General features: G+C 45.3%; 1 protein-coding gene across 1 annotated transcript; it reads left to right on the top strand.

The window, feature by feature from the left end:
• Window positions 1-1,715: 1,715 nt before the first annotated feature.
• DNAJC14 (DnaJ heat shock protein family (Hsp40) member C14) lies at window positions 1,716-26,235 on the top strand. The gene is made up of 6 exons (XM_007955086.2): window positions 1,716-3,191; window positions 24,500-24,606; window positions 24,808-24,927; window positions 25,266-25,426; window positions 25,520-25,622; window positions 26,025-26,235. Exons 1-6 carry the CDS (start codon window positions 1,785-1,787, stop codon window positions 26,233-26,235), a joined length of 2,109 nt encoding a protein of 702 aa, XP_007953277.1. The 5' UTR covers window positions 1,716-1,784.
• The last annotated feature ends 292 nt before the right edge of the window (window positions 26,236-26,527 follow it).

Raw genomic sequence — 26,527 nt, 5'->3', positions numbered from 1 at the left:
ATCATGGGACAGGCCCCTGCAACTCTTCACCTTGTGTTGTGGGGGGAGCCAGGTTGCTCACTGCTCTAATCCAGGACCACAGATCTCAAAGCACAGCAGGGAAGGATCTTGAAGGACTCCCGCAAGCGGTTTGGGGAAGGTCTTTGAATACTTAAGAGATGACTCTCAACTATTTGAAGCGCACAAAGCACCAGCTGGTGTCCCATTGCTCCCCTTGCTCCAGCTTGGTTTCTTCCATTTCCCAGAGAATTGGAGTATTGTCTTCTGCAGAACCGGGTGGTCCGGATCCGGCACCCGGGGAAGAGGCTGTTACTAGCCTGTGGCTCAGAGTATGAAAACCTTGCGGAGCAAGACGGGGTCTGGCAAGGGCACTAACGAGAGCAGTGTAAGAGGCTAGAGGTGTGTGCACAGGAGGGGACGGAAGGCAAAGGTACCCAAGCCTGGTATCCTTGGGGACGGGAGCGCGTGTGTACATCTTTTGAACTAGTCGGTATGCAAATTAGATGCAAAGCAGCATGCAGATAAGTGCAGTGCTCCGTGCCTCTAGGCTCCGGCCCTAAACGCAGAGGAGCTACGCCCCCAGTTCTTTGGCCCCTCTGTTACTGGGCCTGGGCATTGCGTCCAGACAGGCGGATCTGGGCAGTGGGAGCGACAGTTACACAGAGGCAGTTCTCCAGCTGTATCAGGTCCTGGGTAAGCCCACGATTACTGGGAAAGGTGGAGCAGCGCTCGGGGCCAGGGCCGGGGCTAATCTGGGGCGCCCTCCTTCCTACCCATGCAGGATACAAAGGGGCCTCTGTCCTCGGCTGTAGCCCTAGAGGAACGGGATCAGGGCAGTGGCTCCTTTGCCCTCCCTGGTTTAGTCTGTAAGGGAGACGGAGTGTGCCTCGGTGGTTCTCCTCCATCTTCCAATCTCGGCAGAGCAGAAGAATACAAGCAGAGGAACCTGAGAGTCTGCCCCCTGCTGCGTCCATTTGCTTCTCTTGTAGCGGGTGCAACCTGCCGGGATCCCATTCCAGCACGCGGAGGGCAGCAACGGAGGACCCTTTAAGGGGCGGGTCCCTTTCTTTCTAGGACCGCCTCTTTGATTTTGACTCTACGCTTGCCAGACCAGCTCGCTTCTCCGCCAACCGCTCTCCTTTTTCTACCCGTACCTTCCCTGGTGACCCCGGAAGTGGAAGTGGGTTCAGGTCGGAGGCCTCAGCAGAGACGGAAGACGGAAGCAGAGTGGGAGCGGGAGGAGGAGCCGGGGGAGCTGCTCTCGTAGCTTCCCCTGGCCCCAGTCCCAGCTGCTAGAGGAGGAGTTACCGCCGCGTTTGGGTACGTTACCTTCACCCCCTCGACGCAGCCCGAGGATTCCGGGGTTGTCTCCTTCTGGGGTAACTCCAAGCTCCGCCCCCAGGTTTTCCTTAAGGGCTGCACAGTCCCCACCCTTTTCTGGTAGTCTGAGGCTCCAGTTTGGGGCCTTTTTTAGGTTTTTCCCAAGAGTGACCCTAAGACCACACCCTTTATGGTACCCCTTCCTTTAGGATTACAGCTTTCTGGAAAACTAAAACTAAGGCGGATTTGGAGGAGTGGTTACTTTAGTTCTGGCTTATTGCTTGGTGTAGTGGAAAAAGAATTTGGAAGGACATTCCCTACCTTGGAAGTGAGTTTCTTGCTTTAAATGTATCCTGATGTGAGATTATTTAATCCCTCTCAGTTCCATCCTTGACACCTTTGTTACAGGCATCAGAACCTACCATGATGGCTGTGACCTAAAACCCTCAGGAAGCCCCAGGGTCATGGCCCAGAAGCATCCCGCAGGAAGAGGGTTGTGTGGAGCCCAACACAGTGATGGTGCTTCCCTCGGGACTTTAGGACCCTCGGTGGACCCTGACACACTTTCATTCTCAGGACCTGGGGACTCAGCAGGGACTGGTCTTAATGGTACTGGCTGCCTCACGGAGCAATCAGATCCTAAGTACACACAGCCCCCAAATCCAGCCCACTGGTCGGATCCAAGCCATGGCCCCCCAAGGGGTCCAGGACCTCCCAGGAATGGAGAAGATTCTAATCAGAGTGAGATATCTTCAGAAGAGTCAGGAGTGGACCAGGAACTCGCAAGAGAGAATGAGGCTGGGTACCAAGAGGATGAGAACCCTTCTTTTCTTTCCATTCCATCTATTTGCAACTGCCAAGGAACCCCTGGAATCCCTGAAGGTCTTTACTCTCAGGGAGGAGATAGCTCTTCTAGCAACTTTTGCCACCATTGTATCTCTTCAGCCTTACAGGAGGATGAAGAGTTGGAAGAGGAATATGATGAGGAACCTCTTAAGTTCACCAGTGACTTTTCACATGTTCCCAGTGGAAAGAAACCTCCACCCCGGAGGCAGCGGCACCGCTTTCCAACCAAGGAGGATACTCGAGATGGTGGACACAGAGATCCCCGGCCCCCTGGGCGACACCGGCTGGGTGGGAAACGAAGTCAGGCAGATAGGCGTAGAGGACTGGGATTTTGGGGAGCAGAGGAACTATGTCATCTTGGACAAGCAGGCTTCTGGTGGCTGATTGAACTGCTGGTATTGGTGGGAGAATACGTGGAAACTTGTGGGCATCTCATCTATGCATGCAGGCAGCTGAAAGGCAGTGATCTGGACCTTTTTCGAACCTGGGTGGGAGTCTGGGCTGGGCGGCTGAGGCGCTGGGCCCAGGTGATATTCCAGTTTCTGAGCCAGGGGTTTTGCTATGGCATAGGGCTGCTCACCCATTTACTTAGGCTACTGGGTGCTTTGCTGCTTCTGGCTGTGGCCCTCTTGGGCTGTCTACAGTTGGGCTGGCAGTTTCTGGTAGGACTAGGTGACCGGTTGGGCTGGAAGTGGGCTAAGGCCACCTGGCTATTCTCTTGGCTGGATTCTCCTGCGTTGCAGCATTACCTGACTCTGCTGAAAGACAGCAGGCCATGGCAGCAGCTGGTAAAAGTGGTTCATTGGGGTTGGGTGGAGTTTCCTTGGATCAAGCAGAGGACTAACAGGCAGGGGAATGCACCCATAACTAGTGGGCGCTACTGCCAACCTGAAGAGGAAGTGGCTCGACTCTTGACCATGGCTGGAATTCCTGAGGATGAACTAAACCCTTTCCATGTGCTGGGGGTTGAAGCCACAGCATCAGATGTTGAACTGAAGAAGGCCTATAGGCAGCTTGCAGTGATGGTGAGTACTCTTCCTTCTTCTCTGTTCCTCTTTTGTTCTCATCCTTTATTTTCTATTCTGATTTTGAAGAGAGTGGAATAAAGGGAAGGCAGTGCAAGAAGTCACCTTGAAGCCGAAGGGTAACTTACTCTTAGGAAAGAGTTGTCAAGACTTTGTCCTCTGCTGTGTATCTGATCTTCCCTCAATTTTCAGTTTTTTTGTCATGAGATTTTATTATTGTAAGGAATGAACTTGATATATCACTTACCCCTGGAGTATCCAGGTGAAGTCCTTCTGACTAGATGAAGAGTCCAAGTCAGAGAGTCCCTTAGTTCTGCCCTGAATAAATGAGGGTTTGCTGAACACAGGGAAACCCAACTATCTCTTCCAGAGAGGTAAGTGTGCACTTAGTGTGGGATCTTAAGGAGTTCGCTTGAGTGATTGTTCCAGGATCAGGTAGAAGAAAATAAGCTGTTTCAAGGCCAACATCCCACAGTAGGAAAAAAGGAGAATGGAACATAAATCATAGAGAAGTGTGTGTGTATATTCATTACATGAAAATATGGTTGCCTTTTTGATAAAGAAGTGCAGTTGTGACATGATATGCTTGAGGACAGTGGTTTAATAGAAGGATGCAATCGTATTTGCTATTAGAAATATATATTCTGTTGCTATTTCTAGGTACTTGATTGTTGGTATTACTGTACAAATAAGGCATATTATGAATATAAGAAATGTGTGCAAATTGCATTGAAGGCCTATTTTTGCTGAGTATATGAAATTGGATTGGTAAAACATCACAGAGTACAAATTACCTCGCTGGTGATATGACACCAAAGAGGAATAAACCAAAAAACCAAACTCACTGCACTGAATAGTGACTCCCATTGGGTTTCTGAGGCTGTAAATCTTCCTTCTATGGAGCGGCTGGTGGGCATCTTCAGACCTCCTCTAACTTTGTGAAGAGGAGACAGAATCACCATCAACAGCCCAAGGCATATTCCTATAAGGCCAGACATGCTACCACGCTCCAGTGTTTTTACCAATTCTGACACCAACTGTTCCTCCCAAGGCACTCACTACTTCTCAGCTGGGTTAAGTAATTTGTTTTAGGGGCCACACAGAACTCACAGACTATGTATATGATTATGGGATTTATTAGGGAAGTAACAGGTTACAATTTGGGTTCAGGAATGCTCTCAGGTTACAGTTTTTCAATCGGGGCAGTCTCCCCTCTGCTGTGCCTCTTTGGCTCTTGGCCTCTCAGCCTATCTTCTGCCCTGCTCAGCCGAGTGTTACAAAGCTCTTTTAGCTCTGCCAACAGGTAAACCTAGGTGCACCCTATTCTGCCAGCAAGACTCCTGCATAAAAGCACTCAGCTTTCTTGCTTCATGGGCTGGGAAGCCCGTTGCTGTGCCTCGTGCCTCATGGTTCTTTTGGTGCCACTGTCTCAGCCAGTCTCAGCTGGTTGTCTCCTCCATCCTACCAAGGAGGTCCAGTGTAGGGATCTCGGATCCAAGGATGCACTCTACTCCACCTCTGGATCTTCTTTCTTGATGACAGTGAGATCCCTCCCTCTGGCTCTATCAAAAATCCAAACCTACTGCCATCAAGTTGATTCTGACTTGTGGTAACCCCCATTGGGGGTTTACAGAAGTAGATTTCCCCATCTTCATTCTGTGGTGTGGCTCATGGGTTTGAACCACCAACCTTCTAGTTAGCAGTCAGAAGTCTTAGGCACTGTGCCACTAGAGCTCCCTTTCTCTGCCTCTAGGAGGGCTCCTTTTTTTTTTTTAATTGTGATTTGGGTGAAAGTTTACAGAGCAAATTCACTTTCCATACAGTAGTTCACATACACTTTGTCTCATGACGTTGACTACAATTTACCACAATACAACAGATCCCCTCCCACTTCCTTCCCATAGTTACCTCTTCCCTGTGTCCTTCCCTCCATGCACTCCTGCCCCAGGAGGGCTCATTTTAATTCCAGCAGCATAGCAAAACTAACCAATCCTCACACTGGAGTTCCATACACGTTATTTTCATGGTTCCACCCATTAATCTGGTGGGAGTCACAAAGGCCATGGCTAGAAAAGGTATACCAAGTAATTCACTGAACCACAGGTACCTCCTGTATTTTGTACCCATTATCCTTTTCATACTTCAAAAATTAGTGTCCCCTTCACAATCAGTTTGAGTATAAGCACAGCTTTGAAAGCATGTAAACCAGCCACTTAATGCTTTTATCTCCTCCCATTTTAGGTGGTGGTGTTAGGTGCCGTTGAGTCATCTTCAACTTTTAGTGATCCTGTGTACAGCAGAATGAAATGCTGCCCGGTCCTGGACCAGGTCCATGATCCTTGCTATACCTGAGCCCATCGTTGTAGCCATTGTGTCAATCTATCTTGTAGAGAGCCTTCCCCTTTTTTCTTGATCCTCCACTTTACCAAGCATGATATCTTTCTCCAGGGAATGGTCTTTCTTGTAACATACCAAAGTAGGTGAGATGAAGTTTGGCCATTCTTGCTTCCAAGAAGCATTCCAGCTGTACTTCTGCCAGGACAGATTTGTTAGTTCTCTTAGCAGTCTGTGGTACTTTCAGCATTCTTCACCAGCACCAGAGCTCAAAGCATCGACTCTTCTTCAGTCTTCTTTATTCATTGTCCAGCTCTCACATGCATATGAGGTGATTGAAAATTCCATGGCTTGTGTCAGGTGCACCTTAGTCTTCAAGGAGATATTTTTGCTATTCAGCACTTGAAAGAGGTCTTTTGCAGCTGATTTGCCCAGTGCTGTACATCATCTTGTGTCCTAACTGCTGCTTCCATTGGTGTTGATTGTGTAACCAAGTAATTGACAACTTTTCTCCATTTATCATGATTGCTGCTTATTGGTCTAGTGAGGATTTTTGTTTTCTTTATATTGAGGTATAATTCATACTGAGGAGCTCTGATAGTGTAGTGCCTAAGGCATTTGACTGCTAACCAGAAGGCTGGTGGTTCAAACCCACCAGCCACTTCTTGGAAGGGAAGATTGGGCAATTTACTTCTGTAGTGATATCTCCTAGGAGACCCAGGGAGGGGTCCCTATGAATCGAATCTGACTCCAAGGCAGTGAGTTTGGTTTTGGTTTGGTTTGTCCTTCCTCTTATCCCTAGCCACCATGGGCTGTGTCAAAGAGTACCAAACTCAGTCTGTTTCTTCATTGCTGCACCTTCCCTCCTTCCAGTCTTCAAGTAAACGTGGGTGGTCAGAAACAAGCAGCATATAAGCCTGCTACTTGTTAACTCCCTCTAACTTGTAGTTTTGGAAGTGGTTTCTCATTGGCCATGACTTTCCTACTTTGATGGACCCCAAAGCTTGCTGGAAATTCAAAAAGCCGGTCATTTTTTTCTCTGTGGGTCTTGTCTTCATATCCAAATCTTCTGTTCTCTCAGTAGTTCTGGATTGATCTCCATGTCTTTTCAACTACAAACTTCCTCACTCTGAATGTTCTGGGTAGGGCTAAGATTTTCTGCCTAAGCCCTAATACACTACGCCCAGGGCGTGAAACAAAAGGCCTGTGTTTCTTCCAGGCAAATTCTAGTTCCCCTTTTAGCATGTCCAATCAACTGTTGGCTGAAGGCAGACTTACATGTTCTGTTATCCATACCCAATGTTCATTTCTACCGTAGGACAAGGAAAGAGAACATTCAGTATCTACAGTACCTTCCAAACCAAAAACCAAACTCACTGCTGTCGAGTCGATCCTGACTCATAGCAACCCCTCCTTGGGTTTCCAAAGCAGTATCACTACAGAAGTAGATTGCCCATCCTTCCTTCTAAGGAGTAGCTGGTGGGTGTGAACTACCAGCCTTCTGGTTAGCAGTCAAATGCCTTAAGCACTGTACTACCAAAGCTCTTATAGATAAACAATCCAAAATCTACAGTCCTTTTTAAAACACTCCACTTTCATTTCTTCACCTTTAGTGTGTATCCATTCTATGCATATGACCTTGGGCCTTTGGCTGGGTCTAATCAAAAGCCCCAGCTTCCAGTCAGTCATCTCCTTTAATCTACCTGGCTCTTGCCCCTGGCCTTTCTTCACCTCAGGTCTTTTTCCCTCTGAGCTGCAGCAAAGCATCTTTTACATTCCTTTCCACCTTTACAGGTAACAACCACCAAAGTAACCATTTAAGAATACAAAGGTTTACTTCCCAGGCCCCTTCCATCTTTCTTTTATAAAGTCTCATGCTCCCATTGGTCTGGAGCCATTGCAACTAAACCCTCTTCTGACACCAACTTTAAAAAGGCCTTGGAAGCAGCATCTTCTCACCTCCTCTAACTTCACAAGCAGGAAACAGAATCATCATTAATAGCCCAAGGCTTATTCCTATGAGTCCAGACATGCCACCACCCTCCAGCCTCTTTACCAACTCTGACACCAACCATCCCTCCCAGGGCACTCACTGTGAGACAGGTTGTTGTTGTTGTTATGTGCCATCGAGTCGGACCCGACTCATAGCGACCCCTCCTTGGGTTTCTGAGGCAGGATCACTACAGAAGTAGATTGCCCAACCTTCCTTCTGAGGAGTGGATCGTGGGTTTGAACCACCAGCCTTCTAGTTAGAAGTCAAGTGCCTTAGGCATTAGGCCACCAGAGCTCCCATGAGACAGGTAGGGCTGGCTGAATCAAGCAGCCTTTGACTCAGTATTCTTGCTGCTGGCAACAGAGAATTGCTGGTTATTAACAAACCAAGTACTTAGGAAAAATAAGTTACATTTCAAAAGCCCCACAAGCTTGACCATTGGAAAATGCTGATAAACCTCTTGAGTTGTCCTTCAAGTACCTCACCAGGTACAGAGTATACAGTAATGTTCAACTTGACTGACAAAGTGACCTTCCACCAGAGGCAGTTAAGAACAGGAATCCCTTCCTAGGACTCTAACCAGGGGCTAGAGACATCACACGTGCACAGCATCCCAGAATCGGCCTTTGCCAGGTGGTTCCATCTTTGTTCTAATAGTCTTTGTGATAGAAGCCATCTTGGCTACTTCCTGCACGTGGACCTGATTTTCATAACCCCACCTGTTTTTCCAGAACCCCCCCAGCTATTTTATGAATAAAGATAGTGCTTTATTCCTGCCTAAAACCCTTTGTAAGCCCTAAGAACTCCTTTGTTCATTGAGAGACTGGAGGCTAGCTTAGGCGGAAGCCCCTCTCCGTCTCTCCCTCATGACCCCCTCCCTCCTCTCTTTTTAATGAACTTTGGTGCCTGTGGACAATTTGCCTTTCCTGTTCAATTCTTTGTAGGTAGAAGGAAAGGATCCTTCCCCCACCCTGTAACAACGTGGCAACCAATGAAGGGACATTAAGTGTCCCGGGTTTGAGAGGAGGTCTGGGAGACCCAGTCAGATGGACTAGCAGTTGCTAGGACTTGATTTGTCCTGCATACCTCCCTCCTGGTGAGTAGACCTCTAATCTGAACCTTTCAAATTAAGTCCCCACATGAACCAAACCTTTCTCCCGATCTTATTTCTTATTTGTTTCCTTGTCCGGTTTTCCCTTTTTCACCATTTTTTTCTTTTCTTTTGGCTTTGGAGAGACAGTGTCCCCTGTCTGAACCATGAGGCTGCCAGATCTATTTTTTAGGCCTCACAGTGGGACGTTGGACTGTGAGGTTTCCAGGTAGGTTCCAAAGAGATAGACAACCACAGCACTCTTTCTTTCCTGTCTCCTCCTTTTTCAGTCTCACAAAAGGATGACGTCGTGGGTCAGAACGGTGAGGCTACCAGGGGCGGTTTGAAACTCTCTTTGTCCTGGGTCTTACCACCTCGGGGTTGCCATTAGGTGGAGTGATTCACCCTAAATGGGCTGGTTTAGTGGAAAAGTCCCACGAAACTCTGGATGGCTGTGAGTAGTAGGTCTTTCTTTCACTTTAAATTCTTTCCTTCAATTTTGGCACCATTTAGTGGCTTTCCTTTAATTTCTCCTCTGAATTTCCTTATCATTCTCATTCTGAATTTAAATTTCCCTTTTTCTTCCCTTTAAAACTGGATATATTTTGGGCGAGTGCATTCCTTACTTTATTTCTTCCCTTTGGTTCCATCTTTGGGGGTAATCTCAGTGCCAGTACTTTTTCCAAATCTTGTCTTGTAATTGTTAACCTATAATTTCTCCTTGTATCTGTGAGCTGTGGATCCAGAATACCTGGACACAGAATTTCTCTGACCCCTCCTGGGAGATTTTTTTCCCCCCTTTTGTTGTCTCATTAAATATTTGTGTTTTTGCTGCTCAGTTTCATATTTTGAAGGGCCTCCTGTAAGTCAGACCTGAACTTGTTGTAAGTTAGGATTGGTAAAAGACACTCTTACTGCCCAGAGGAGCTTTCTCTGGTTTCTGTCTCCCATCCCATGTTACATTATACTTTGTTTCCAATTCCTGAAGTTTGACTACACAGTCTTCTTTCTCCCTTCTTGGTCCTAGGTTTTGGGAAAATCCTTTTGTAATTACTTCTATGGAGTTTCGCTTGCTTCCTGCTTTGACTAGCCCATCTTGGTGTTTTTATGAGAATTCAGGGTGCCCATCTGGGTGGCTTCATCTATGGGAGGGCAGAGGGGTAACTTCTTTATTGTTTGTGTCTGATTGAACACCTTTGTCAGTGCCATCATAGCTCTGGGATTCAAGGTTTAGAGTTACCTGAAACATGGACCCAGTTTCACAGTTGTATTTTCCTGGGTAAATCAGCCAGGGGAGCCATTTAGTGGCCAGTCTGTGCCCACCTGGGTTGGGGAGACTGCTTGGGGCCCCACCAGAGATTTCTCCAGAAAGCCTTCAACCTGTGACCTGGTAGACTCAGCTCAGACCCAGTGATTGCTCCTTGAGAAGCAACAAAAGGAACCTTATTTCAGGTAAATTTATCATTGTTTTACAGAGGTTTGAGTTTGTAATCTGGTTATTATTAACCAAACTTGAAGTGGCTGAGCCTGTGTTGAGGGTGGCAGCAGCTGGTATCCAAGAAGGGGAAATGAAAGCACACGCACTTCTGTGTTAGGACCACTAAACTAACCTGTCTGCCTGTGGTTTATCTGTTAGGATTTTCTGATTCTCTTTCTTTTGTAACCGGTTGTTGAGATGGATAACAGCTGGAGCGTACCAGGGTGCACTACTCTAGGATGTATTTAAAACATTGAAACAAATTTTGTTTTGATCCCATGAAAAAGATAAGGCTAGACTTTTAAAACACAGTTATGTGACCACAACATGAATTAGGAGATCAAGAATGCTGTCTGCTTTCTGGATCTGTAAATTATATACTGTTTTGCAAATTAGATTTGTTTTGTTCCCACATTAGCAAATGGAGGCGAGAAAATGTATATGTATCTTTTTATATAATGATAAAGAAACTTGTAATTTTTTGTAATACTGCCTGGCCACAATACATTTTGGGGTATCAAGAAAAATGGCCAGAGAATGGTAGTCTTATAACACCATTTTACAATTGAATCTTTTTTTTTTTTTTTTTTAACAAAAGACAAAGTAGAGAGAGATTTCTAATTTGAGAACCAAGTGCAAGTTTAAAGACCTCAAAGAAAAAATTCTTTATATCTTCTGTACTGAAGTGGGGGGATGGTAAGGTGAAAACCGTCGCTCAATAGTTCTCAGCCCTGGCTGCACTTTAGAATTTCTGAGTGTTTAAAATTGTCACCATTTACAATTGAATCTTTTTTTTTTTTTTTTTTTAACAAAAGACAAAGTAGAGAGAGATTTCTAATTTGAGAACCAAGTGCAAGTTTAAAGACCTCAAAGAAAAAATTCTTTATATCTTCTGTACTGAAGTGGGGGGATGGTGGGTCGGCAGGGGAGGATATATTCACTGACCCCTTTATTCCAACCTCCATCTCATCTGGTAGTACCTTCAGCACCTGAGGTGTCATACCCCATAGCCCCCTGACCATGGGCCAAACAGAACCCCCACCTTACAATCCCCTAGGGTCCAGTGCTGCCACTCCTTTGTAGAGGACCTGGTGGGACTGCCACCAGCCCAGGCAAGTGTAACCCCTCTTCTCCCAGCCTAACTCCTGTACCTCCTATATCTGCCAGACTTAATCTCCTAGTTTGTCACTTTCTTTACTCTGTGGTGGTGCCAGAATTAGGCCTCAATCTTCTCCTGTGGGATTTATATCTGGAAGAAGATTATGCCCTCCATTGTCAACTGTGGTTATGTTGTTCCCCTTGAAGCATGTGATAGATGGAAGTAGGGGAACCACCCGAGTACATGTTCCCTTTGCTGTCCCTAACTTAAGACTATGTAAAGAAAAATTTAGTAGCTTTTCTGAAGACCTTGATGGATTCAGAGATGAATTTATCAAGCTTAGCCTAACTTTCTAACTTTGGAAGACTGAAGAAGAATTGATGCTTTTGAGTTGTGGTACTGGCAAAAAGTGCGGAAAGTACCATGGACTGCTAAAAGAGCCAGCAAATCCGCCCTGGAGAAAGTGCAGCCGGAAAGCTCCTTGGAAATGAGAATGCCCAGACTTTGTCTCATCTGCTTTGGTGATGTTATCAGAAGGACCATTCCCTGGAGAAGGATATCATGCTTGGTAAGGTGAAGGGTTGACCAAAGAGGGGAAGTCCCTCAACAAGATGGATTTACATAGTGTCTGTGGTTATGGGCTAAAGTATAGCAGGGATCACGGAGCTGGTGCGGGACCAGGCAGTATTTCGTTTTGCTGTGCATGGGGTCACTATGAGTTGGAGACAACTCACTGGCACCTAACAGCAGCAACAAGCCTAACTTTCTATATGACCTAAGCCAACACAATTGTCATTTTGACTCGTTGTACCCGGGATGAAAAGTCTAGAATCCTGATTAAGGCCAAAGAACATGCAGACTTGCTAACTCCCATTAACCCTATGGTAGTTAAGGTTATGTGTCAACTTGGCTGGGCCTGGTTTTGAGCATCTGGGAAGCTGGACATAGTTATTCCCCATGATGTGATTGGTAATCAACTCCATGGTAGAATCTACTGGAGCAGCTGAATAGCTGTCTTAGGGATGAGTTCTGCTTCCAGTATATAAGGAGAAGCATTGAGAAAGGTCTCTGAGCTTTCGGCGTGCTTGAATCCTGTGTGTAAGTGAGTCATTGTTCAGCAGCCTGCCATGTTTTCTGCCTATCTTGGGACTCTTAATGGACTTGAATCAATGGCCTGCCATGTGGTTTGGTAATCCTGGGACTGTGCCTTTTTACTTGTTGACCTTGTGTTTGTCAGCCTCAGCAGCCAGCAGCTACCTGGGTGAAGAAATCCTCCAGCTTCAGTGGGCCAGGAGTAAGAGGCAGAACTGAAGTCCAAGGTCGAGGGGCTTTCACCTAGACCCTAGAGCCAGGCACTTTGAACTTGGACTTCTAGGCTCCAAAACTGTAAGAGAATAAACTCCTGTTTGTTCAAGCCACCAATTTGTGATATTATCTGTTAGGGTGGCACTAAGTAACCAGAACAAACCCACATCATGACATCAGATGGGGGCAGGGGGCATCACTGAGGCAGATCCTCATTGAGACTAAGAAAGTCACATGGACCAGGCTAAAATGAAGCATATGCTAACTTGCCTCTCAGAAGGAATGAAGAAGTGCATTGTTTAGCCAGTTAACTATGATAGAATAAAGGAGATAAGGTTGCAGGGAGCCCTTCCCTATCATGGGTCAGCCCCATCAGGCTCTTGCCTTCTACTGACTGGGAATGACCAGGAGAGGCTTAGATTTTCCATGCACAAAAAAAGCTTTTATTAAGGGAAAGAGAGAGTAAAGTAGCTAATGAGTAGAGACAAATAGGGACTAAGCAATGTTGGTCTTTGTCTCCCCAAGGAAAATTTGCTGGGATTTTTAAGTGTTTTGAAACAGGTGGGGATTTTCTTAGAAGAGGTGGTAGTTTTCTAGAAAGGGGTGGCATGCATGTGCTATCTCTTGAGGCACCAGTTTGATTCTAGTCTGTCCTTGCCTAAATGCTGCCACCCTAGGAAGGTCATACAGTGGTTGCTTCGTGGTGATATGTGCATGCTTGGAGAGCTGAGGGGGTTAGGTTGCAAACACCTGTAAAAGATCTTCCAAGACAGCGGAGCATAGAACTGGATAGTTTGCTTGCTTGCTTCTGTACCTTATGTTCCAGGACGTGTGTTAGTCTTTAGCTACAGCAGTTAGGCTTGCAGCTTGTGTTTTTTTAGTTAACCCTTTGGGTCCTGCCATCTTCTGCCTGTCTCATTCCCTTCTGAGAGATTTCATACTCATAAATCTTTATGGGGAATATGGATGAAGATATCTTTTTTCTTAAAAATAATAATAATAATAATAACACCCTCCAAATTCAATGCCATCAAGTTGATTTTGACTCAAATTGACCCCCATTAGGTTTCCAAGGCTCTAAATCTTTATGGAAACAGACTGCTTTATCTTTCTTCTGCAGAGCAAATAGTAGGTTCAGACCACTAATGTTTTGGTCAGTAGCCAAATACCTTAACCACTACACCACCAGAGTTCCTGAGGATCTCTTCTATAACTTCTTCATGCTTATACAGGGCTGTCAACTTGCCTAGCGGAGTAGAAATCCCTCACTGACTGTTCTGGTGAGCTATATGGTCTGGCAAGGCTCTCCTCCGGGTATGGGTTGGAAACTCTGATCATCATTAATTTGACAAAGGCAAGCACAAGCAATTTAGCTAATGATGATCTTAAGAAAATTAGGTAGTACTTATCCCTGGCTCTTCTTCTGAACAGAAACTTCAGATTTTCTATAGGTTCACAAGTGTCTTGGTGTTGTTCAGTAAATGTATCTCTTTCAGACTGGGTATCCTGAGGGACATAGGGTTCTACTCAGGAGTTGTGCACCTGGAGTACTAAAGGTGGTCCACCTCTCCTACAAATGACTCTTCAGTGTGCTTTTTCTTCAAGTCTTTAAGAGCACTACATCTGGCTTATAGGCATGACAACTCTCCTTGTTGGGAGTGGGTAATACTTTATTCCCATAATCTCTGATGGCTTTTTGGACTTGCACCAGGTTAATTTTAATTAAGTACTTTAGTGATTGGTTTAATTCTGGGTCAACAGTTAGATCTACAGTTAGGAAGGGGCACCCATATAGCATCTCATAAGGGCTGAGTTTTAAGTCACTCCTGGGTGCTGACCTCACTTCCAGAATTGTGATTGGGAGCATTTTTATCCAGGACTCTTGTGTCTCTTGGCAGAGCTTAGCAAGTATTTTCTTTAAGGTTTGGTTCATCTTCTCTACCTTTCCTGATGACTGGAGGTACCCTGCAGAATGCAACCTGTAGTTTATTCCCAGAGCACTAGAAAGGTTTTGAGTTATTTTAGCCACAAATGCTGAACCATTATCTGATTGTAGAGACTGAGAGAGCCCAAACCTAAGGATTATATTCTTCAATAGGGCCTTCACTACCTCTATGGTCTTTTTCTGTTTTGGCAAGGAAGGCCTCTACCCATCCAGTAAAGATGTCTACCAGAAGATACTTAAATCCTTGTTTGGGGGTGTTACACTGTAAAGTCTACTTGGCAGTTTTCCCCTGGATACGTCCCCCTATGTGGAACTGGGTAGGTTAGTGGGGGATCTATTGGATGGGACTGAGGATTATTTCTCTGACAGATTTTACAGCTTCTTACTACTTCCTTAACTACTTTATACAGGTTATTTCCATAAAAGTGGGGATTGAGGAGGTTTAAGAGGGTGTCTCTTCCAGAAAGAGGGGCATCATGCATTACTTTCTACTGCATTCAGGCATAAAAACAACCATTTTTCTGTTTATTAGCCATCCGCTAGGGTCAAGTGTAAATCCTGCTCTTTCTCCTCCTCTCCTCTCCTGACTCAAATACTGAGGAGATTTTGGTAAGGGGCCATAGGAAATTATGGCTAATGCCTTTTCTGTTTTCAGGCTCCTAGCAGCCTGTTTGGCTGCCGAATCTGCCTTATCATTTCCCAAAGTGACATGACTGTCACCCTTTTGATGTCCCTTTTGCAATGAGTGGCTGCTGCCTGTTTGGGGAGGGCATGGTTGCTGTCACTTGGTGTCATCCTGGCTACTTTTGAGTCACCAGATCCAATTGCTTTGGAAAATAGGCTACCATTCTAGTAACTAGTCCCACATTTTGAGTAAGAACCTCTAAAGTAACCTTTTGCTTTTTTAATGTCTGGGAGCCCAAGAGCAGGAGCCCTTCTGAGATCCAATTTCAACTTTTGAAAGGCTTGCTGACACTCGAGTCCACTCCAGGGGCACCTTTTCCTCTCCTCAAGGCCTCATAGAGTTGGCTTTGCTGTAAGCCCCAAATTAGAAATCCATATTCTGCAAAACTCAGGTACCCCTAGAAAGCCTCCAAGCTATTTTCTGGTGGTAGGGATAGGGAGGTTAGTAATGGTCTGCTTTAGGTCAGACACTAACACTCGACTTCCTGTAATTACAGTGCACTTTTTTAAAATCCCTTCTGACAAGCAAGTTAACATGTGCCTCATGGTATCCTGCTCAGTGCTATCTTAGTCCCAACAAAGGTCTGTCTCAAGGATGGCTTACCCTCCTTGGTCTGTAAATGTCATGTAGGTTAATGGGGGTTAGTGAGTCTGCATATTCCCTAGCCTTAGTGAGGATCCTAGCTTTTTTTTTTTTTAACCTGGGGTGCAATTAATGACTTAAAATGACAATTTTGTCATCTCAGGTCATGTCAAGTCAAAATTTAAGTTTAACGAATTCTTCCCTGAACTTATCAGGATCTTCAGAAAAGCTGGCAAATTTCTCCTTGCATAGTCCTAAGTCAGGGACTGAAAAGGGGACATGGACTCTGGTGGCTCCTCCATTTCTACCTATTATTTGTTTAAAGGGAGGAACTTATCCACAGTCCACACAGGGGGTATAATCTGCTTCCAGATCTAAGTCGCAGAGGAGAAGGTTGGGGCACTAATTCTGGCATCTCCATAGAGGAAGGAAGGGGACAAACTAGGGGATTGGGTCTGGCAGGTGCAGGAGTTAGGGTGGGAGAAGAAGGGACATGTCTTTATCCGGACTGGTGGGAGTCTCACTAGTTCTTTTACAAGGAGTGGCGGTGCCAGCCCCCAGGGGATTATAGCCTGTGGGTTTTGTTCAGACCCCACTCAGGGCCTGTGAGGGATGACACCTCAGGTGTTGAAGGTGCTGTCAGATGAGGTAGAGGTTGGAACATATCCTTCCCCTCTCTGGGCTTTAAGAATAAAAAGAATTTTCTTTGAGGTCTTTAACCTTTCATTTGGTTCTTAAATAGGAAATCTCTCTCCACTTTACTTATCTTTTGCAAAAAAAAAAAAAAAAAGAAGAAAGATTGAATTGTAAAATGGTGTTATAAGAGAGACTGCTGTTTTCTGGCCAGTTTTCTTGATCCACCGAAGTGTATTGTGGCCAGATGGCATTACAAAATAATAATAATAATAACACGTTTCTTTATCTTCATACAAAGTACATAAATACATTTTCTTGCCCCATTTGCCAATGAGGGAACAAAACAAATCCAATTGCAAAATAGTATTATAATTCACTGACCCATTAGTCCTGGTCTCCTAATTTGCAGTGTGGTCACACAAACTCTGCTTAAAAAGACCAGCCTTTTGTTTCTCATGAGATCATAATCAAATTTGTTGCAATGGTATGAAAAATATATGTCCTAGAAGAGTGTACTCTTCTATACTCTGACTGTTACCCATCTCAAACATCAGTTACGAAAGAAACAGAAATAAAAATCAGAACAGAAAAGCCAGCAAACAGGTTAGTTTAGTGGTACACTCACCTGCAATAAGGTGTTCCTAACACTGACAGACTAGATTACAAACTCAAACCTCTGATTAGAACAAATGTAAGCCTACCTGAAATAAGGTTCCTTTGTTTCCACTCAAGGAGCTAACTAACATTGGATCCGGGCCATGTCCACCAGGTTGCAGGTTGAAGGCTTTCTGGAGAAATCTCCAGGAGGCCCCAAGCATTCTCCCCTGCCCAGGTGGGCATGGACTGGCTACCAGATGGCACCTCTGGCTGACTAGCCAGGAAGATGTAACCATGTTTGGATCCAGGTTCAAGATACCGCTAAACCCAGAATCCCAGCGTTGTGATGGCACTGACAAAGGTGTTCAGACAACAAAAGACAGAAGTTTCCCCTCTGCCCTCCCATAGATGAAGCCAGCAAGATGAGCTAGTTACAGATCAGGAGGCAAGGGAAGGGAAGTTCTACAAAGGTATTCACTGAACAAATTTTTCCAGAGGCTGGGACAAGAAGGAAGAATAAGACTATAGAAAAAGTACTGGCTGGACAGAAGGCCAGAGTAATATCTAGATGGAGCCACCAATAAGAGGGTCAAGACTGTTCACAGAGACAACAGGAAAGACTTGCCACTGGGCAGGAAACTAATAAAACTCTACAAAAATAACTACAAAGCGGGGGTTACCCCTAAACAAGGAACAGAGATGAAAGAGAGAGGGATTAGACAGAAGGCCAGGATTTTATATCTTGGCAAAAAGGAGAAAGAGATGAAAAGGAAAAAGATCAGAAATCTAGGTAGGATTTGGGTTGCAAACAGGGCAACTCAAATAAAATTTGAGATGCACACCCTGTTTCTTGGGGAGTTTGCCCCTTGATTAGGGTATTTCGGGCTACTACCAGAGTCAGGGGCACTCTGCTCACAGTGGTCTTCTTGTCACTATTGGAGACTGAGTTCTCTCACACACAGGTTTCCAGGGTGATCAAGTCCGGCTGAAGGTGCTTCTGTACTTTCAGTAAAGGTACTCACAGGTTAAACAAGAAAAGGGACCCAAACAAAATCTGGAAAAGCCTTTGTTCCCAGGGAAGAGGAGACTGTAAAGAAAATCAGGCCATTCACTGAGAGGAGGGACACAGGACAAACCAAGTCCTGGCAGCTGCTTGTCTGTCTGCTGGACATCAGCCCCTCGAGGTTTCAAATTTTAGAGTCTTCCAGACCCCTTAAGAGGGGTCCTTCTTTATGGTCATTGCTTGGTCACAGCCAGCTACCCAGAGCAACTGAGTAGTTGATCCTGCAGGCTTGGGACCATAGTCTCAGGGGACATCAAGCTCAATTGGCATAACATACTATACAAAACATTGTTCTACCTCCTACTTTGGCGAGTAGCAACTGGGATCTTAAAAGCTAGTAAGCTGCCATCTAGATGCAACAGTGGGTCTCTCCTCGTCAAGAAGAAAGAAGAAAACCAAAATTAATGGAAACAATCCGTCCTAGCGACTGGTACACCATCCGATCTGCAACCTATACAACTATGAAACCAGAAGAACTAGATGGTGCCCGGCTACCACTGTCATCCACTTGGAAGGGATGTAGGAGATCCTGCATAGAGAGGGAGAACAATGTGGAACAAAACTCACAACCATTTGGAGGCAAAAAAAAAAAAAAAAGAAGGTGGGGACCAGGTTTGCTGGTCCAATAGAGCCTGGTGGAACCACTGAGACTATGGCCCCTAGCTGCCCTTCAGGTCTGGAATTGAAGCCACACCTGTGGTTTCCAGCCAAACAAAGTACAGGCATGTGAGTTAAACATTTACCTCAAGTAGACACACACCCTGGAGAGAACAATCATGGGAGAAGGAAGGGCTGCTTATGCACAGGGAGACAGCTCAGGGCATAGAAGAGTATGGAGGGATGGACACTGGGAAGAGGTAACTGGGGAGGAAGTGGGAGGGGAGCTGTTGCATTGTAAATTTTGGTCAGTGACATGAGACAAAGTATATGTGAACTGCTGTATGAAAAGTGAATTTACTCTGTAAATCTTCACCGAAATCAAAATAAAATTAAAAAAAAAAAAAAAAGAGGGGTCCTTCTGTGGTTGCTGTAAATGTTACAGAGAGCCCTTCCCCATTTGGGGTCTGCCCCATCAGCCTCTTGCCTTCTGCTGACCAAAAATGACCAGGAGAGGCTTAGATTTTCCACATGAACAAAGCTTTTATAAAGGGAACGAGAAAGTAGCTCATGAGTGGAGACAAATTAGGGACTAAGCAGTGCTAGCCTTTGTCTCCTCAAGCAAAAAGTTGCTGGAGTTTTTAAGGGTTTTCTGTGTCTTTGCCTCAGTACCGCCACCCTGGGAAGGTCATATAATGGTTGTCTCTTAATGATGTACATATGCTTGGGGAGCTGAGGAGGTTAGTTTGCCTGCAAACACCTGGAAAAGATCTTGCCAGATAGGAAGCATAGAACTGGATAGGTTGCTTGCTTGCTTACTTCTGTGCCCTATGTTCCAGGACCTGGGTTAGTCTTTAACTGTAGCAGTTAGGGCTTGTAGCTTGTGTTTGTCTAGTTAACCCTTCAGGTCCTGCCATCTTCTGCCTGTTTCAGTAATACAAGGAAAAGAAAATCCAGCTGTATTTCTTAGAGTTAAATGAGGCAGTCAGAAAATATACCACCAATGACTCCAGTTTACCAGTAGGGCAGCATTTGATAGCCATGCGCTTTATCACCCAGTCGGCTCTCAGTATCAGAAGAAAGCTACAAAAGCTAGAGGCAGGACCTGAAACCCTGCCCTTGCAGCTAGTTGAGAAGGCCTTTAAAGTTTTAATAACAGGGACCAGACAGAGGAGGAGGAGGAGAAAAAGATGGGTAAGCCGGCCCGATTGATGGCAGCTACAAATGCCCAAATGCTTGCAGCAGTCCTTCACAGACCACCTCGAGGTAACCCACAGGGGTCAAGAAGACCTGGGCTGTTGAGTTGTTTGCAGTGGCAACCAGCAAAGCTGGGGTGAAACCAGTGGCTGCACTGCAGAAGGAGGGTCACTGGAAGAGAGACTGCCTGGAGTGCCCCAAAGTGGGATACCCCAGCAAGAAACCTCAGAGTATCTCCTGGGCAAGCTCTCCCTGGGAGGCATAGCTGACTGCTCAGATTAATGAAGCCCAGAGGACCATCCAGCTCCAGGACACAAGCTCATCGATAACACTTCAGCGGAGCCTTGGGTTACCATCGACGTGGCAGGTAGGACAACCGCTTTCTTATTAGACAAGGGAGCTGCCTACTCTGTCCTGACCCAACCTTGTGGCCGACTCTCTGACCCCCACTTCACAGATACTGGGGTTGACAGGAAGCCTAAGTAAGAAAATTTACCTTCCCCCTTAATTGTGAAATTAGGGCCTAACATTTAAAGCCATCCCTTTCTTTATGTCTCTGAATGTCTTATCCCCTTGCTAAGAAGAGATTTAATTGCTAAGTTGGGTGCTTTTTCAGTTTTGATGGGAAGAATTTAGATGGATCTAGAAAGTCATAGAAGGTAAAAGTAAGTCATGGAAAGAGAAAAGTTAAATAAAAAGTTGAGAAAGTTAAATTTTTTCTGATTATGCTAGAATATGAAAGATAATCAAGTATCAACATTCCTTCTCTTTCTAAGTGAGAAAGAGATCCCTGAGTTTAAGAATCCACTTCCCAAGGAGATACTAGAACAAGCATCTCCGAAAGTGTAGAACACCTCCACCCCTGGGAAAGCTAAGAATGCAAGGCCTGGGTTTACAAAGTTGAAACTGGGGGTACCAAGTTTCCTCCAAGGAAACTCAGATATCCCAGAGTCAGGTGCAATACTTTGGAATCACCTTGACTCCAGAAAGTTGAGCATTAGTGCCCTACCAGAAGCAGATCATTACTAACCTCCCTGTCCCTAAAGACAATGGGTTACTTTACTGGTCCTTACTCAAAATGTGGTTACTAGACCAGTGGCCTGTTTCTCAGCGCAATTGGGTCTGGTGGCTCAAGGGTGGCCAGGATGCTTCTGACTGGTAGCTGCCACTGTCCTACTAGTAAAGAAAGCCTCAAAACTCAAGACTAGGACAGCCTATGAAAGTCCTTACACATCACCAAGTCCAAACAGTTTTAGAGGTGAAAGGAGGACACTGGCTGTGAGAAGGATCCTTGAACAGATGGAGTGGTTAAAGATAGCTCATGCATAGATGACCAGTAATATTTGGGATCAAATTAAAGGATACTTTCCTTCTCTTACCTGGTTGTTACCTCTCTTAAGAACCTCCTGTAGTAATTTTGCTTTTACTTCTATTTGGTCCTTGCTTGTTTAAGCTTTCAGTCAAATTTGTATCCTCTAGGTTACAACAATTTCAGTTTAAACTACTGATGATGCAAGATAAAATGCTGATAAACCTCCTGAGTTGTCCTTAAAGTACCTCACCAGGTACAAAGCATGTGCAGTAAAATTCAACTTGACCGACAGTGACCTTCCACCAGAGGCAGTGAAGAACAGGAATCCTTTGCTGGGACTCAGACCAGGGTCCAGAGACTTCACACATGTACAACATCCCAGAATCAGCCTTTGCAGCAGGTTCTATTGTTTGTTCCAACAGCCTTTGCAATGGAATCTATCTTGGCTACTTCTTGTGGGCACACCTGATTTTCATAACCCCATCTTTTTTGCAGAAACCCCTGCCTATTTTATGAATAAAGATGGTACCTTATTCCTGCCTAAAACCCTTTATAAAGTCTAGGGAATCCTTTGTTCAGTGAGAGACTGGAGGCTAGCAGCATAGGCAGAAGCTCCTCTCTGTCTCCCTCGCATGCTCCTCCCCCCTCCTTTCTTTATAATAAACTTTAGTTCCTGGGGACATTTTGCCTCTCCTGTTCAATTCTTTGTCAGTAGAAGGCAAGGAACCTCCCCTCAGCCCCCCATAACAACTTTTCTGCTTGGTTTGACAATTGATTGCAATGGCCACACACAACTCACAGACAATACTCACGATTTTGGGGTTTATTAGAGAAGTAACAGGTTACAATTCAAGTTTAAGAAATGCTCTCAGGATACAGTTCTTTAGTCAGGACAGCCTCTCTTCTGCTATGCCTATAGGCATACCTCCCTGGCCCTTGGCCTGTCCCCTGCCTTGCTTGGGCAAGTGTTACAGAGCTCTTTCAACTCTGCCGATAGGTACACCTAGATGCACTGCACTTCACCAGCAAGCCTCTTGCTCAAAAGCATTCAGCTTTCTCACTTCATGGGCTGGCAAGCCTGCTGCTCTAATGCCTCATGGTTCCACCACCACCACCACCTCAGTTGGTCATCTCAGCCGTCTTTCTGCCAAGGAGGTCCAGTGCAGGGATCTTTAGAGGTATTCAACTATACCTCTGGCTCATCTCTCTTGATGGCAGTGAGATCCCTCCACCTCTCCAAAACAAAAGAAACTCACTGCTGTCAAGTCGGATTCAACTCATAGTGACCCCTCCTTACATTTCCAAGGTAGTGTCACTACAGAAGTAGATTGCTTCATCTTCCTTCTGAGGAGTGGCTCGTGGGTTTAAACCACTAGTCTTCTGGTTAGCAGTCAAATGCCTTAGGCACTACGCCACTAGAGCTCACTCCCTTTGCCTCTAGGAGGGCTCACTTTAAACCCAGCAGAATAGCATAACTAACCACTCCTCACATTAGAGTTCCATACACCTTACTTTCATAGTCCCACCCAGTAGTCTTGATGGGAGTCAAAAAGGCCAAGGCTTGAAAAACCATACCAAGTAATTCACTGCACCACAAGCACAGAGCTAGAAAGCTGAGTGCCTCTGGGCAAGAGGCTTGCTGGTGAAGTGGGGTGCGTGTAGGTGTACCTATAGGTAGAGCTATAAGGGCTTTGTAACACTTGCTGGAGCAAGGCAGAGGCCAGGCTGAGAGGCCAAGGGCCAGAAAGGTGTGGTTGGGGGCATAGCAGAAAGAGAATGAACTGATCAAAGAATTGTGTCCTGAGCACATTCCTGAACCTAAAATTTAGCCTATTACTTCCCTAATAAACCCCATAATCGTGAGTATTGTTTGTGTTTTGTGTGTGGCCACTGTAACGAATTATCAAACCCAGCAAAGTAGTGAGTGCCTTAGGCACGATTGGTGTCAGAGTTGGTAGAAAGGTAGGAGGGTGGTAACATGTCAGGCCTCATAGGAATAAGCCTTGGGCTGCTGATGGTGATTTTATCTCCTGCTTGTGAAGATGGAGGTGGTCAGAGGATGCTGCACCCATGTCGTTTTTGTAACTTCCAAGGTCTCCTTTAAATGGCACTGCCATCCAGTCGGATCCGACTCACAGCAACCCCCTCCTGGGGTTTCCGAGGCCCTATCACTACGGAAATAGATTGCCCAGCCTTCTGGTTAGCAGTCAAATGCCTTAGGCACTACGCCTCCAGAGCTCCTTTAAACTATTCAAGATAGGATAAATCATCAGGGCTAAAATTTACCAAAGAATTAAATTAGTTTGGTGGAAAATGCATGCCCTTTATTGGATAGCCTGGGAAATTCTTCAAAGTGGGGAACAACTGCTCACACTCTGCTTGTTACGAATAAGATAGATCTTTTCTCACTCTCGTATCTTCTTAGCAGACATCCTCTCTTGCTGAATAGCACCATTACACATATTCTCATTTTTCAACCTAACTTCTCTTGGAGAGAAATGTAGTCAAATTCTCCCATCCTCAACACACTTGTCTTCACACTCCAAAGTTCTCCCTTGCTCTAAAGTGTCTATGGACTTTTTTATAGAACACCTCACTGGCTTTCCTAGTCTGGGTCCCAAGGTAACCATGAGAAAGTTGTTCCATTAGCCTGGGAATGTGGGAGATTCACAGCATTCTATTTGATATCAGTCAGAAGACTAGTTTTATCTTTGTATTTGTGGCACATGGAGATCAGAACATTAGGCAGATGGAGGGAGAGGGAAGATTTGTCTTGGAGAAAAGGCTAAAGAGTGGATAAAAGCCTCTGAGCATCATGATAATCTTTCATTTCTGGGACAGAAAGAAGTAGTAGACTATTGCAGGAAGTTTTGAGTACATAGGAGAATTTCTCAGAAGAATGAGTTTGAGGATGTAACATCTTTAGTCACTTTGTGACTGATGAAATGTGAAGGGTTGGTGTGTGTTTGCCAGGTAAGGTGACCACCTGTCCTTTCTGCCTGAGACTGAGAGCTTTCTTGCAATGCTAAAACGGGGATAATGCCTGGAAATTGAGGTGGTGGATCACCTCAGTGCCAAATTCTGGGCTATATACCTCACATGCATTCTCATTTAATCCTCACAACAATCCATGGTAGACTGTCGCTCCATTTAACAGTGGAGAAACTAAGCCCTAAATTAAAATATTCAAGGTCATAACCATCATTAGATATTAGATACTTGATTGATATACCTGGGACTTGAATCCCGATCTATCTGGAGAGCCAGAGAGGGAACTAATCATTAAGCTGTATTGACTCTGCTAAAGGTTGGTGTAAAACCCTTTGATGTGAGATTATCTTGACCCCACATGGGGAGAGCTGGAATGGATTTGTGATGACATCTCTGTCTTAATAGGTTCATCCTGACAAAAATCATCATCCCCAGGCTGAGGAGGCCTTCAAGGTTTTGCGGGCAGCCTGGGACATCGTCAGCAACCCTGAAAGGCGGAAGGAATATGAGATGTAAGTTGGAAGTGGGATATTGTCAGGTGGGGTAAATGAAAAATCCCCAATAGCTGAGGCCCCTGGACTTGTAGATAGAGGCTCTTTGAGGCTGAGAGAAGTGAGATTGCCTATCTTTCTAGGTGGCCAGGAGCTTTAAGAGACCAGTAGATCTGACCCGTCTCTCCTGCAATCCCCTGACTTACGAAACTTTTCTTTTAGGAAACGAATGGCAGAGAATGAGCTGAGCCGGTCAGTGAACGAGTTTCTGTCCAAGCTGCAGGATGACCTCAAGGAGGCAATGAATACTATGATGTGCAGCCAGTGTCAGGGAAAGCATAGGTATGAAGGAGGAAGAAAACAGGGTGGGACACTCATATCTGACACTGGGTAGCCAAAGCCCTTCCCCGTGAGTATTATTGGTAGTTGTGGGATATAGACGGTGAGTAAAGACCCTGACATTTCTACTTTTGCTATGCTGTAAGATATTGGAGATTTCATTAATATTTTAACTTTAAGATAGAAGATTGAGGGTAGGGCATATATAGATATATGCAACAGCTGAATGGAGATAGCTTTAGATTAAGTTTTGACCACATTTACCAGCAATGATGAGACCACAGTCATGTGCTAGGTGGGCTTAATTTATTATTAAGAATCACCCTTGTGTTGGATTGCAGGAGGTTTGAAATGGATCGGGAGCCTAAAAATGCCAGATACTGTGCTGAGTGTAATAAGTTGCATCCTGCCAAGGAAGGAGACTTTTGGGCAGAGTCAAGCATGTTAGGCCTCAAAATCACCTACTTTGCGCTGATGGATGGAAAGGTGTATGATATCACAGGTATAGTTCTGCCCTCTAGAAGTATGAACCTTTAATTCTTGATCCCACTTGTTGTCTAAACTGTGATGTTTTGATTATTTCTCATGTTTGCAGAGTGGGCTGGATGCCAGCGTGTGCTAATTTCCCCAGATACCCACAGAGTCCCCTATCACATCTCATTTGGTTCTCGGGTCCGAGGCACCAGTGGAAGGCAGAGGTAGGTGGTATTTCTCCTCAGTAATCTATCCATGATTAGAGGTTTGAATATGGTTTTAGATGACAGACTGTTTAGGACACCTAAGTGCCTCTTCAAGGAGCCTGGGTAGTGTAAGAGATTTGTGATTGGCTGCTAATCCAAAGGTTAATGGTTCCAGCCTACCTAGTGGCTCTGTGGAAGAAAGTCCTGGTGATCTTCTGTAAAAATTATACCCAAGAAAGTCCTATGGCACAGTTCTACTCTGTAACACATGGGTTGCCATGAGTTGAGGGCCGACTTGATAACCGCTAACAAATGCCTCATCCTCTAGGAAGTTTGGGAACTAACTCAGTATCTTTAACTTAGGTAACCGTATGGCTAGTAAGAGCTCTTGCCTCATTACTTCTTTTGTTTTCGTCTCAGAGCCACTCCAGATACCCCCCCTGCTGACCTTCAGGATTTCTTGAGCCGGATATTTCAAGTACCTCCAGGCCAGATGTCCAATGGGAACTTCTTTGCAGCTCCTCAGCCTGGCCCTGGGACCACCACAGCCTCCAAACCCAACAACACAGTACCCAAGGGAGAAGCCAAACCGAAGCGGCGGAAGAAAGTGAGGAGGCCTTTCCAGCGTTGACAACCCTTCTCCTTTTTCCTCAAATCAGTGTCAGGGAGTCAAAAGGGCTGTGTTCAGCACAGGCTGGAGTTTGATTTGTTTATTTTTAAATATTTAAAAAAGGGAAAAGTTTAAGCTCAAATTGTTCACTGACTACTTGTAGGAAGTCCCTGAACCACTCTCCCTTCTCCCCAGTACGCAGGAACTAAATCTGTCTTCTGACAATACCAAAGAAATAGGAGGTGGCTAGAGCAAAGAACCTAGGGCTTGGACTGGACAATACATGGTGGTGTGGGAACTGGGTATTTCATTG

Source organism: Orycteropus afer, unplaced genomic scaffold, assembly GCF_000298275.1.
Source record: "Orycteropus afer afer isolate SDZICR_OR568_19922 unplaced genomic scaffold, OryAfe1.0 scaffold00490, whole genome shotgun sequence".
NCBI lineage: Eukaryota > Metazoa > Chordata > Mammalia > Tubulidentata > Orycteropodidae > Orycteropus > Orycteropus afer.
Note: the sequence above shows the minus strand (reverse complement) of the source record. Positions and strands in the feature narration are given on the sequence as shown.